This window comes from Rhinolophus ferrumequinum, chromosome 14 (genome assembly GCF_004115265.2).
Source record: "Rhinolophus ferrumequinum isolate MPI-CBG mRhiFer1 chromosome 14, mRhiFer1_v1.p, whole genome shotgun sequence".
Taxonomy (NCBI): Eukaryota; Metazoa; Chordata; class Mammalia; order Chiroptera; family Rhinolophidae; genus Rhinolophus; species Rhinolophus ferrumequinum.
In genome coordinates, this window is record NC_046297.1 from 66,861,404 (window position 1) to 66,875,214 (window position 13,811).

General features: G+C 37.3%; 1 protein-coding gene across 14 annotated transcripts in view; it reads left to right on the plus strand.

Annotated features, from left to right (window-relative positions):
- The first annotated feature begins 317 nt into the window (after positions 1-317).
- Positions 318-13,811, plus strand: part of PHF20L1 (PHD finger protein 20 like 1) — a 62,586-nt gene continuing 49,092 nt past the window's right edge. For 4 of the 14 annotated variants that reach the window (XM_033125971.1, XM_033125966.1, XM_033125972.1 and 1 more), the window contains exons 1-2: positions 318-640; positions 2,920-3,036. In XM_033125971.1, the coding sequence (XP_032981862.1) occupies positions 2,954-3,036 (83 nt within the window). In that variant the 5' untranslated portion in view covers positions 318-640; positions 2,920-2,953. Of the gene's footprint in view, positions 641-895; positions 1,257-2,753; positions 2,794-2,919; positions 3,037-7,445; positions 7,592-13,811 lie in introns of those variants that run through there. The other 10 variants (XM_033125979.1, XM_033125970.1, XM_033125977.1 and 7 more) reach the window with 8 other exon arrangements.

Below are 13,811 nucleotides of genomic sequence, written 5' to 3' on the forward strand. Positions count from 1 at the left end.
TGGGATGGGGTGGACATCTAAGAAAGCAAGCGTGTAGTGCATTTACAAAAGCTTGCCCAGGGTGCTGGGGTTGAGTAGTTGTGGGAACTTGGTTCCCATAAAATCAACAGTAATAATATTCAACGGGCTTCGTCCAGATCCTCTCGAAGGTCAAACACTTCGCAACTGCCAAAGGGCTATCCCGGCTCGCGTTCCTTACTCCGCTAACCATGGCCCCTCCCGCTAGCCGTCAGCCAACTGCCGTAAAGCCCCGCCTCCCAGGGCGGCCCTCCAATCGGCTGTGCGGTGCGGACCCAACCCTCGAGAGTCACGTGACGGACTCAGGCCCGCTTCCGGCGCGTCGCTGTCGGCTGACGTCGCCGAGGACCGGCGTCGCGTCAGGGCTGGCCGGCGGTGGCAGCGGCGGCGATGGCTGCGGACACCGAGTGGGCTTGAGGGCTCGGACCTGCACCCTCCCGCGCGACCTCGGGTCCGACCCGGCGCTGCGGCCTCAGCTCGCTCCGCTCCTGCTCCCTCCCCGGCGCTGCCTGGGCGGAGGCGGAGTTGGTAGCGGTGGCGGAGGCCCGGGCTGGCCGCCCTGCTCGTGCCCCGGTTCGGCTCCGGACGGCCCCGACTGCTGTGCGGAGAGGAGGCCGAGTCGGTAAGAGACGGCGGCGGCGGCGGCGGGGGCGGCGGGGCTTGGAGGCCGCCTGGCCCCCGCCTGGCCGCCCGGGACGCCCCCGCGCTGGTGTCTCTCTCCGGCCCGCTCCCCTCCCGCGTCCGTCCCCAGAACTCGTCGCCCCTATTGTCTGGGCGCCGCCGCTCCCTCCCCCCCTGCCTCCCTCCCCCCCGCCGAGGGCCGGACGGCTGTCAAACGTCGAGGCGTCTCCCGCTCCCCGCCAGCCCCGTCTGAGCCTCTCCTGTCTGTCTCCTGCCGTTCTCCCGCCCCACATCACTCTCCACCTTTTTTGGCTCCGTGGCCGTTCTCTGACCTTTGCTTCACTTTCCTAGTGTTGCATCTTCTTGCTCATTTTCTCTTCCCATCCAGTTGTCATCTCTCACAAGTTTCGCCATCCTTATTCTTTTTTGCCATTTTTCCCACTTTTTTTCCCTGTTTTTACTCCTTTCCGTTCTCTCTGTCTCCCTTTCTCTTTTGCTCCAAGTTCACCCTCACCCCAATAGACTGCTTTACTTTTCCGTAATTCAAATCCCTCATTCTCTCCTCTTCACCCAGGAAAAAGGAAATCTAGCCTTTTCTGGTTACTCAATGAACCAAAGTATCACTGGGGAATATATGTCTTAACTCTATTACTATCTATGGGTTTAAGTTTGAGCCTAGAAAATGTTAGTGAAACTCCTCCTTACTAAGTTCCTGTGAAGAACAGCAGAGGTTGATTAGGTTGCTCCACAAACATTTAAGTAACTGGCCATATATGTTGCACACTGACCAGACCTCTATTAAAAATATTATGTTTTTGTGCCTTTTACACCAACTAATCCTCTGGCTGAGCTTCCTGTTAACTTGAATGCACTAATTTTTGCTGCTTCTGTGGCAGGAGGGTATCACCTGTCCCCCAACCATGAGTATTTAAGTTTGATTTTGCATGTTTTTATGGCAAGTATTGGTGTTATTTCCCCCCTTACCTATCAGATTTTTTCAAAGAGGAAAGGACATTGGTTTTTATGTTTGCTATTAAGCTTTGTCCCTTTCGAATTGTGACCAAACCATAAAAAAAGTGACACATTTGTGTGTTTTCCTTTTCAAAATGGGAAGTAGTTGTCATAATAGTAATTGTAAATACCAGTAAAGGTTTTAGGGATCCCTCTTCTCCCCTAATACAATGGATTTTTCATTCCTGATTTCCTGCTATATTTTGATCAGGCTATCTCAAAATGCATTCGTATTCCTCAAGTGTTAATACTAGTTAGTGTAAAAGAGGCTACCTCAAGTGTGCTGGGTGGCCACTGTCCAAAACGGTAATAAATACCGGAGGTGCCAAAAAATACATTTTAAAAGATGTTATCTCTGTATTACTTTTTTAAATTGAATTATGGTGGCAATGTATAGTATGACGTTGACTCAAAAGATGGCGTTAATCAAATGCATGCTAGCGTCATTCATTGTATTATACTTTTAATACAGTTTTTTCCTTTCTTAAAATGTGTATACATTTTTTTGGCACCCTCTGTAGTCCACGTCAATGGTCTAGAGAGGAGTAAATCCTCCTTTGTGGTTTGTTTGAACGCTACGACGTTTATTGTCAGTATTGAAATTGACAAGGGTACTGTCCATATTGAAATATTGTAGGAATAAATTATCAAAGTTACAATCCATATCATTGTTGCTTATTGAATGTGAAGTATAAGGAAGACATTTCCTTTGGAACTTCATATGTTAAAATTATTCAATCATTCGTGGAAGGTGATCAGTAATGAAAAATCCTAATCGCAAGAGGCATTGTGAAAATCTACACTGGCAGAGCAGTGTGTCTCCTGCTTCTTCCATCTTGTGTACTCTTCAGTGTCTTACCAAGTATTTTGTGCTACATGGCACTCAGCAAATATGTGTTGAACATTTTGGTTAATTCTCTTAAGAATTTCAGTAGTCACATTGTAGAACACTCAGACAAACATTTTCAGTAGTTTTGTGGAGAGTTTCTTTGGGTTTATTTTAAGTTAAAGCGTTGTAGTTATTAGCTAATTTTCATGCTCATCTAGTCATTCTTTTTCAGCAGTTGTCTTTTTATTATCCTTTTTCTTAATTCATTATCAAGATTGCCTGCAAGTTGCACAGTACTTTACCTAGAGATATAGGTGATTAGCATTCAAATTTCTTCAAAATCTGTCATTTTGACTTCTTTTGTAATGTCTTTAAAATTCTGTTTAATTCCTTATGCATTTTATGCACCAGAATCTAACGTGGTTTTTTTTCCTCTTGAGGTAGTGAAAGAATACTGAAGAATAGGATCTCAAGATGAGTAAAAAGCCCCCAAATCGTCCTGGAATCACTTTTGAGATTGGTGCTCGTTTGGAGGCACTGGACTACTTACAAAAATGGTATGGAAAACATGGAGCTCTTGACATAAAGCACAATAACTGTAGTCTTACACATGTTGGATCTTTGCTTCTCTCCTGAAAGTGGCAGAAACGTTAACATTCACATTTTAAGTACACGTATACGTTGTTTTTCAGTTTTCCTACTCTTCAACAGACTTTGCAGGTTTAGCATTTAAACACTACTTCTAGTCGGAATCATTTTAGTCACTATTATTTTAGGTGTTTCAGAGCTGCAAATGATTATCTAGAATATGAGATACATAGAGAGAATCAGCACCCTTGTGTACTTAACATGAGTTATATGAGTAGTGGGAGGGAGGGGATTCATCCAGATAACCAGCTTGCCAAGTTCTGGGTAAAACTTGATATTAATCTTTTTCCTTGGCCTGTGTCAGAGGTGGTCTTTCAAGCTATGGAATATGTTGGTGGATGGCATAGTCATTCACTAGTCCACCTAACACCAAAAACCACTTTACCTCCTCCTTCCCCAGTGGGCAGTGACCGAAAGGCCAGTTGTTTCAGTCTCCTGTACTGAATGGGCAGTCCCTTCAGACCTTCTCTTACTTCTCCTCCTATTCTGGCCATCTGTGATAGATAAATGGTGAAATCACACACCCCAGCATGCACCTTATACAGTAGTGTAGGAAAAATCGGTCACCTGGGATAAAACCGCTGCCTGCAAAGGAGAGAAGGGGATAACACACAGGGGTCCCTGGGCCACAGTAGAAGTAACGAGATCCCTTCTCTCTGCTAGGGAATGCCTTCCTCATTCCGGTTAGCTGGCCTTTAGTTCTGCTTTCTGGGACCATGTCACTTGTCGCTGTTCTCAGCCCCCTACCCTGAGATGGGCATCAGAGTTCCTTTCCTGGGAGTGATGCTGCCTCAGCTCCTCTTAAGCCTGTTTATTCTGATGAGGTTTCTAGCGGTTTCGCCACTCCAGGACTTTGCCAGACTTTCTGACAGTTTCTACAACTCCCTTCAAAACATAGTGGGCTTTTTGTAGATTTGCCTTTGATTGATTTGTGTTGAGACAACTTCCTGAGTTGGCAGTGGCAGGCAGAGAAATCTTGTTTAGTCATGATCTTTGACTTTAGACCAGCCTCGGGTTTTTGTTTCTTGGCATCCACTGTTACAACTTTCCACATGTCCCTGTCCCCCAACTGAATGAGCTCTGTTCTGGGCTCTGTTTTGGGACAGTTTAAAAGTACAATTTGAGGTGGGAAGGCACAGTTATTGCTTCCAAGCTGCATCTCAGCGGGTACTTCTTTGTAGGGGACTTAATTACTACTCTCATCAGGTGGAGAGTACACATTAATTCTCAGGAAGGGCCTGAGAGTGTGGGAACCAGGCAGGACCCTCCCTCCTCCGGATGATGATACAAGTCGGCTCCAGACATTGCCCGTGTTCACTGGGGGACCAGTGGTTCACTGACTGAGAACCCCTGCATTAGGCCAGACAACAAAAGTTGTTAGTTTAGTCCGTAATTGGCTGTCTTTGCTTCTGATTTGACCAAAAGAAGCTTTTTATAGGCACACTGTTGAACCTCTTTGTGATAGGAGTATGAGAAATGATACTTCTTTGCTGTTAGTCTTAAGTTTTTAAAAAATTACTGGCCTTTTGAATTACTAGTTAATTCATATTAATATATTTTTTTAGGCTACAATAATGACAAAGTTGCAATTGAACTAGCTTCCCGTTTGGGAGAAGCACACAGTTTATTAGTTCTCTCAGTGGCTTTGAGGGATATTAACATAATTAACTTTGGTATTAGTAAGAAATCCATTTTTAGTGGTGAAATGTTTTCTAATTCTCAACAACTGTTACGTCAATGACACAGTTAAAAAATACATATATAAAAAAGAACTACTTTTGAAATCGAGCTTAAGTGTGCATTTAGAATATTTGGAATTTAAGAGAACAAATGAAAGTTGCAGCTTAAATTTTTCATTGTTTTATGCTTATCATCAAGAAATTCTCAAGTGTTTAGGTAGGGCAATAACATGGAGCTGTACTCATTGATGAAGTTTATATTTAATTGTAATGATCCCAGTAATAATGGTCTCTTTAAGTACACGTTAGTCAGAATAATTACATATGATAATTACTGAAACTTGCCATCAGTTTGCTGTTTAGGAGTTCATTTATATGAACATCTTACTATTCTGCTGTGGTTGGCGCCTTAATTAAAAAAGAATTAAAAGTGTTGTAGATGCGCATTCTAGGTAATTAATTGAAAAATAATTTTTCTTATTGTGACTTTGTTTATTAATCTCAGTAGTTTCAAGAGCTGGTTAGGCTTGCGTGACCCTATAATTTAATATCATAGAGCTTTACCATAGGATAATTAATTATTTGTGAAGAATTTTATATGGGGCACAAAGGAATTTCTATGAGACATAATGCTCTTAACAGATATTATTTCTAAATGAGATAAACTTTATTCATATCATTCCATTTTTTAAGAACCATTCTGTATTTCATACAAATTCTACAAGTTTTTGCTTTAGTATCAGGTAAAAGTGTAGAAGGATTATTTGAGTGTTGAGGAATTTTGATATTCTTGTGAGAGCAAAATAGTTAATCCCTGAAAATATACTGAAATAATTCCCCTCCCTCTTCCGTCCTCCCTTCCTGCTTTCATATTCTCCTCTGTTGCATCCATATTTAATGCTTAGTCTTCCATGTTTATTCATTCAATTGGAAAGGTATTAAGTCTCTATTTGCTATAAATGTCTTTTGAATTATTATAGACATTGGACAGGGAGGCACGAGCAGGAATGCAAATATTACTGTCTCTGCACTCAAGACATTTATGATAAGTTATCACATGTTGCTACATTACCTATTAAAGGGAAAGTTGTGATAATGGAGCACCCAAACTGCCAGTTTGTCCTGTGTGTAAAAGGCTTTTCCTACGTAAAGAGGGAGAAGAATTTTTAGTATGTGCCCTATAAATAAAAGGATAAAATCTATAAATTTAGTGGACAGAAATAAACTGAAGTTAAGCTCCCACTTTTAGGTTTGGGGAAGGTTTGATTTAATAGGAAGACTCAATCTGTTTTTTGTTTTTTTGTTTTTTTTTTTTAAGGAAAAGTACATTTTTACTACCTGAGCAAGCCATATCCCATATTCTTTGAAGTTCATAAAGATAGTTCAGCCTTGAAAATACACTCTACATGTTTAAGTAATGATTTATTACTTTTGTTTTCAAAGTAAACTTACTGCCACATCAGAAAGCTCATTGGTGTGTTGATTATTTACTTATACGAATGGATGCAGGTCCTGAGAAGCCATTGCCAGAGGCCTGTCATCTTCAGTGCAAGTATGTGGGTTTTGGTACACGGATCCCTTTGTACACTCACTAAACCTAGTTCCTACGGAGTAGTGTGGGTTGCTTTCATTTTGTAAAATTTTGTACTTTTACTTAAAACATTTAATTTCTTTCTCAACAGTTCTTTTAATGTAAAAGTCTCTTAAAATAATTTTAATATGCTAACATTTACAGCTAACACAATCAGCCATTTTTCTGCCTTACCTCCATCATATTTTCCACCACAACTTCTGTGCATCCAAACCTTAACGTAGCAGTGTTACGATCTCTTGAATGCAGTAACACCATAAGAATGAAAATGAATACAGGTTGTTGATACTGGAATCTTTTTGGGGAAAGAGAAAGTTCAGAATTAAAGTTACACTGGAGACACTATAAGTGGATTCTAAACACAAAAGAGGCAGGTTTAGACTGTCACTTTCTAATCTTGTAAATATGGGTAAATCCTTGAAGTTGGTTGGCTTATCAGTAAAATGGAAATAGTGTTTGTTGGCATTTACATATAGGATTATTTTAAAGATCAAATAAAATAATGTATTTAAGCTTGCTTCAGATTCTATAAAATAGTACATAATTATAAAGCATGGAGGTAAATGCAAGGGAAGAGGGAGAATTGAAAAATAAATCTTTGTGGGGATATGAAGACTTAAGTGTATATGATTTTAAATGTAGCTTTAGTGTTGACATGAGAATGGCCTGGAATGTAAAAGGAAAATTATGTCATTGCAGCAAGCTATAAACCATATTTTTGAGGTGATAATAAAATCTTTGTTTCCACAGAGTTTTATAGTTTACAAAGCACTCTTGCAAATATTAAAGTATCTAATCATTCTGGTTATTGTTCAGTAAGAAAAGTGATGAAATCAAACTGGTTTTGATTATTGATTTAATTTCTTTTAATTGAAAGTAAAATACTGTATAGTAAGTGACTTAATTATGAAAACGATTCAAGTAATATGCATTCTCACAAAAGTGTTACCCATAAAAGAAATTTGAGATGTAGAGTTAATTTAAAACATTCAGATGAGTTATGCTCTTCTGACCAATTTGGGAATATTTCTATTTAATTCTCTTCTAGATCTAAAGGAAAGGAAAATGAAAGATAAAAAAAATGTGGAGATGTCTCCAAATATCAAAGTTTGATAGAACAGTATAAATTTGAATTGGCAAATGCTGTTTCCACACACTTGGAGTTTTTTTGAACTGTATGGAACATTTGCAAATGTGAGTTTTTAAAAATGTTCATGAACCGAATTTTAATAGAGTGGGAAAACTGAGAAAATTTAAATTATAGTAAGTACAAATACCTTCTAATTTAAATGCGAGTATGTATTTTCTGAGTAAAAAGGGTTGCTTTTTTCTAATTGGATTTAGCTATTCAAAGGAAAACATAGAGATAAGTTGTGATCTGTATTTGGAAAAGAATGCTCCTGAAAGGTCAAATTTAAGGGCTGACGTATTTAGATGATATTAGGTGAGTTTGATATTTGTAGAAACCTTAGGAGAGTACTTTTAAAATAGAAATCTTTTACTGATAGGAATACTTTTTTTTTTCTTTTTTTGTATATTGAGTTTTCCTAAATCTATATATACTTGAAAAGTACTGATTCTTACTTTGAGTCACTAGCTACCTTTGAAAACCTAATTTCAGGTATAGACTTAGAAAAATGTACCATCACATTTATATTCCAAAATAATTGAATTGTCCTCTATGAGTATATTATGGGTGGTTATAGGAAACTTATGTGTGGATTCCAGGTTGAAGGCCCTTCAGGCAGAAAATTTCAAATTGAAATGCATAAATTTTTTTTTTGTTTGTTTGTTTTTAATTCTGAGACGCTTTACATTCAGAAAGTCACAAATTTTGAATCTTAAGGTTTAGGTGAACTCTCAGTTTAATCAAGCAGGTGCACAAGCATTTTAGTTCTTTAATTTTTAAAATTTCCACAAAAGAAAGCCCCATAAACTTTCAAAAATAAAGTTCTCCCTCCCTCTCCTCCCTACAAAAAATGCTGAAAGCAAGATTAGACATAAAAGTTAATTTAAATGGAAGTCAGAAGATGTGGGTTCTAAGTGCTGTTCTGCCAGGAACTGTGTCAGTTTGGAGAGTTACCGTTCTGGTTTAATATCCTTTAGAGTGAGGGTGTGACTTTCTCGATGGTCTTTCAGTTCCCTTGAATTGAAGCTTTTTTTTTTTTTAAATCTACTTTCAACCTATTCAGGGATAACAGATTTTTAAATCTCACATAGGTATATAACAGACTTGAGACAAAAGTGAGATAGATAAGGAGTAGAAGTCGTGTAGTTTGATCAAAACTAGGAGAAAATGAGTTGAAAAATGTAGAGAAAGGTGAATATATTTTAGAACAAAATATAGAGATTTGAAAGTATTTGGAGTGTAGTGGGCAGGTTGTTATCCTTTATCTAACCTGCCCTCCCATTCATTTAAATGCTTTTCATTAATTGTTTAATTTGGAAATTATACTTAGAATCCTAAGTATTGGCTTTAAAAATTTTAGCTCACTAACTTTCTATGTGGTACCAATTTACTAACAAATTGGTTCTCTTACAAAGTTCATCAATACTATAGTTTTGAAAGTGATTCATGTGACATTTAGAAGAGTGATTCTCAGACTTCCGCCTGCATCAGAATCACCTGAAGGGTTTGTTAAGCACAGATTGCTGGGCCCACCACCGACAGTTTCTGATTGAGTAGGTCTGTAGGGGAGCTCAGCAATTTACATCTCTAACAACTTTTCAGGTTATGTTCATGCTTCTGGTCTGGGGACCACACATGAGAACCACTGGTCTACACTGTACAGAATTATGAACCTGAAGGTGAATATTTTGAGGTGGATGGCAGTGGAACTATCCAGGATTCTTTTTTGAATTTGTAGTCTGTTTTTAATTCTTTATGTTAGTTGGAGGAAATAAAATGTAAATACATTGCAAAGGGATGCATGATACAGAATTTTTTGTTTTTTTTTTTTTTTTTGCTATTTTTGAGTAGAATAGGATATATTGACCTGCATAGATGTGACTCGGTTTTGTTGCTCCTGTGTCTGTAATCTCCAGCCCTACCTGGCTCGATAGTTGTTGAGGTTTAGGCCCTTGTTGTTAAAAACAAAGACAAAATATCCATAGTTATACTTAATCATGGATTGACTTTTATCAGACATGATTTCTATAATGATTTAGGATTTCTAGAAAATATTCACTATGTCACTTGAATTTTTCAAGAAGCCTGTCAGGTAACGGATGATCTTTACCAGTTTAGAATTGACAGATTTGAGGTTGGGGCATGTTAACTGTTTTTATTCCAGTTAAGTCAGGTCTTACAGCCAGGTTCTTCTGGCTCTAAGTCTGGTGCTCTCTTTACTACAAGCCTTTGCTTCATAGATGCGCTGAAGCTTTGAGCCTCAGCTTCAGGAGTAAATGGGCTCACTGCTAACAGGCCACCTTAATTTCCTGACTTGCTCCAGGGATATGCACCTTTCTGGTGTTTAGAAAGGTCCTTAGAGTCCAGCATGCCTGTGTCACTCTTGTCCCGTGGAATTAGAGTGCTTCTGCAAGGCAGGTTAATTTTAGTCCTGTCCATTTTGGAGAATCTTCCTCCCAAGCTTACTTTAGAATCAAACATTTAAGCTGATGATTTCCTAGCCTCCGTTTCCTAGCCTCCTCCATAAATGTGTAAAGTCCAGGAACCTCAGGCTTATTTTGCTATGGTGTGTGTGTGTGTGTGTGTTCGTGTGTTCAGATAATGGCAAAGGTTAGACCAACATGTAAGACAGTTTTATTTGCTTCTCTGACATTTGATTGAAGCTCAACCATCACATGCGAGTGTCAACACCCATCCACCTCCCTATTCGTTGACATCATTCCTGCTGAATATTATTATTACGTGAGGTTTTACACTGTCACACCATGTTAGATAATGCTGTATTTTGTGTTGGGGAGTTGATTAAAGCTACTAGTGGGGAAATAATTTATCTCTCGTAGTCAACTCGACTGAAAAGAATGTTTTGCAATTCTAGTTTTGCTGAGTAGACAGAGCTTGTCTGCAAATGTTTAGGGTTTCAAATGTTTTCAAATTATTTTTTTTAACTGTGGGAGAAAATACTAGTTTTAAGTTTTAAATATGAATAGTATATATATTTTAAATAACATGATATTGAAAAGGCAGCTTAGTTTTTTGTTATTCTTCATAATAGTCCCAATTTTTTAGTATTTTTATATGACTGTAGTTTGAAATGCTGTTGACCATCCCTGCTACCACCTCCCACATATTATTAGCATGTAATTTTTTAATTAAATTAGAAATTGATTGCAAGTATTATGTTTTTTTCAGTAATTATAATTGGCTTTGAGAGTATTGTTGAAGTAAAATTGAAGAAAGGATGTGGATATTCAGTGTGTCTTAGAGTCTGTTTTTTTATTGCCAAAAAACAACCCTCTTCAATTAAAAATGAATGTTTCTAGTACATGATGATTGGGTAAGGTACTAAATATAAGCTACTTATATGAAATGATATATGTACAAGGCTTAGCCCCTTTTACTCGTAAAAGGTGCCCAGCAAAGTTTATTGAATTTTGGTGGGTTGGAAAGAATGAACCCAAAAGTTTTGAAGATATCATGAAATCGATACCATTGGACAAAATTATGGCAAATGAATTGAGACTTAATGGCTGAATACTAAATATATTTGTCAGACTAGATTAGCAAATTTGATTTAATTTTTAAAGTCACCCAGTTTTTTTTTTTCTTCTAACAAATCATATCCTAAATTTCCTAATCTTACTTTTTAAATTTATATTAGGACAATTTTCAAACATCATAAAAGTGAAGCTATGTTTCTTTTTTCAGACTCTTTTACTTAATACTGTGATGTTTCATACTTAGGCATAGTTGAGATGCAGTGTACCTTTTGTTTTGAGAAATTTTAATAAAACAAAAGAGTCTTTTGGATTTTTATTTTGTACAATATAATAAAAGCTGTTTTTTTATACTCTTTGGGCTAGCAAAAATCAACTTTAGGCATTTTATTTGTGTCAAAAGCAGAAGATTAAATTTGCAAGAAAAAAAACCAAACAATATAATTTGACTGATCTTTTTAAATCTTTTTTCAGTACCTCTTGTTAAGAGGCTCCTATATTTGAAACATTGTAGTTGGTGTGACAAAAGCTGAAAATCATCACTTGAAAGATGCAGAATACATATGTATATTGATTGAAAGCACAGTCAGTCTTTGAGGACAGGCAAACCTCAGTTCAGGGACCCACCACTTACTACCCGTTTTTTATACCTAACTCAGTTTTTTGAGGATTAAGCAAGACAGTACATATTAAGAGCTTCTCATGGTATCTGCCTGCCACATGGTAGGCACTTAATAAATGTTAGCTTTAATAATAACATGAACATTAGTTATTCTAAGAAAGTAGAATCTAATGGGAGAGGAGTCATTGTAAATTCCGAAAACATTAATCAATAGGCATATAAACATGTGAATGTGGCAGTAAAATAATTTTTTAAGTGCTAAGTATTAAGCAATAGAAACTTGGACTGCAACCTGCTAGAGTTTCGAGTTTTGTCACAAAATTAAGTAAAAAAGAGTGTGGTCATATTTGCCTTAAACAAATTATATGAAGTACAAAATCTTTGAGTCATATACTGGTGGCATTTTTTCATAGAGTCGGAAAGGAATTTTTGGTAGTCTCATTGATTCTTGTGGGAGATGGCAATGAGTCTGAAGGCTGTGGTGTGGGCATTTTGATTTGGGGTGAATGAGTATAGGCGTGGCAGGCGGTGCAGGTGCTAAGGAGGTGGCAAGGAACAGGACTTTAAATCCAGAATCTAAAATGAAATTTAAAGGTTCTAAAGGAAAACACCTAGCTAACTCGGATCTTATCCGTTCTCTGCTGCGAAGGTTCTGGACAGGTAGGAAGCAGGGTGCTCTGGCAGCTTGTACTGAACATGTGTGTTCTGGAGAATGAACGGATCGGGAAAGAGGGATTTGAATGGATCTGAATGGACCTGAGGGATAATGTGATGAGACTTTTAGTGTTCAGTGTTGGAGGTGATGTGATTTTGACATATGTTCCTATCTGAATGTTTTTGAAATTTTAGATTCATTTGTATTTATACTTCATTTTTGAATACCAAGTTTGAATCAAAAGGGTTTTGTTTCTAGTGTGTTCTTAAGTGCAACAAATTAATATGCAGTATCTAAAAGAACTCATTTAAAATACTATGATGATATTAGGTGACATATTGTTATAATCAATGAGTGAATGGGTGAGAAAATACTTCTGACAGTTACAGAGCATAATGTAAATTTAAAGTGCTCTTAAATTTTTAAGAGGTTACTAGGTTATAAGGATATTAGGTCTGCTTTGGATTACATTCTACATTAATTTTTATTATTTGGCAAATAAACCTCATGACAGTCAGATGTAAGGAAGTTCTTACCTCTATTTCTAGTTATTTTAATATGTCTTTGTCATTTTGTGTGACACCAGGTTAGAGTTTCTTGCTTGAGTTCTTATCCACAAAACTGTTTTGAATTGTTAATCCTAACTCCCTAAGTTTCTGCTAACATTTAAATTATATTAAGTCATATTTCAAGTGTATTTCATTCTTTGAAAATGGAAGAACTACTTTATCCAGGAGAGCATCTGATTTAGGTACTCACTGTATGCTACTATAGTATATCTTTACTCTGCCAGCTGTTACATTACACGGTAATTGTGTTAACTTGTTTTGACTCTCTTTTTCTCTCCCTTTCCTCTGAATTTGAGTTGATTGGAATAGTATCTTACTTGTATTTGTAGTTTTATTGCTATTTTAGTGTCTGGCACATAGTGAATTAGAGACTCAATGTTTGTTGAGTTAAATGAAATGAATGAAGAACGGTGAATTTTTAGAAATTTCAGTGTCTTATCAATATAAACAAAATGACATTTAAAATATATAATTTGAGTAATTTATCAGGGGCAATTTTTAAAAATACTTTGCCTTTTTGATTAATATGGCACTGATTTAAATAGTTGGCTAAATCTCAGAGTGGATTCTGATGATGTTTAGGACATTTGGTAACGTTTTCTGGCCTTGCTCAGTGGGTTGTAACCTCAATGGATTGTTACTGAGTAGTTGACAACTCTGTCCTTTGGCTTAAGTGCAGGAGCCCATACGCCATTAGTGTATCAAAGATTTCCTTTCTCATTTCCTCATGGTTGACTTTCTTTACCAATACAGGTAAAAATATGGTTATATCAAACTAGATGACAAATTAGAATGAGTTCCCGAAATTCAAAAAACGTTTATATTACTGTTACCACATTGAATACTATAAAGGGATTTTTAAAAAATTTGTCAGATTATAGTTCTGGCATAGCTGCATGCCCATCATACCTTTCTTCCTTCCAAGGATAATGGCACACCTATAGT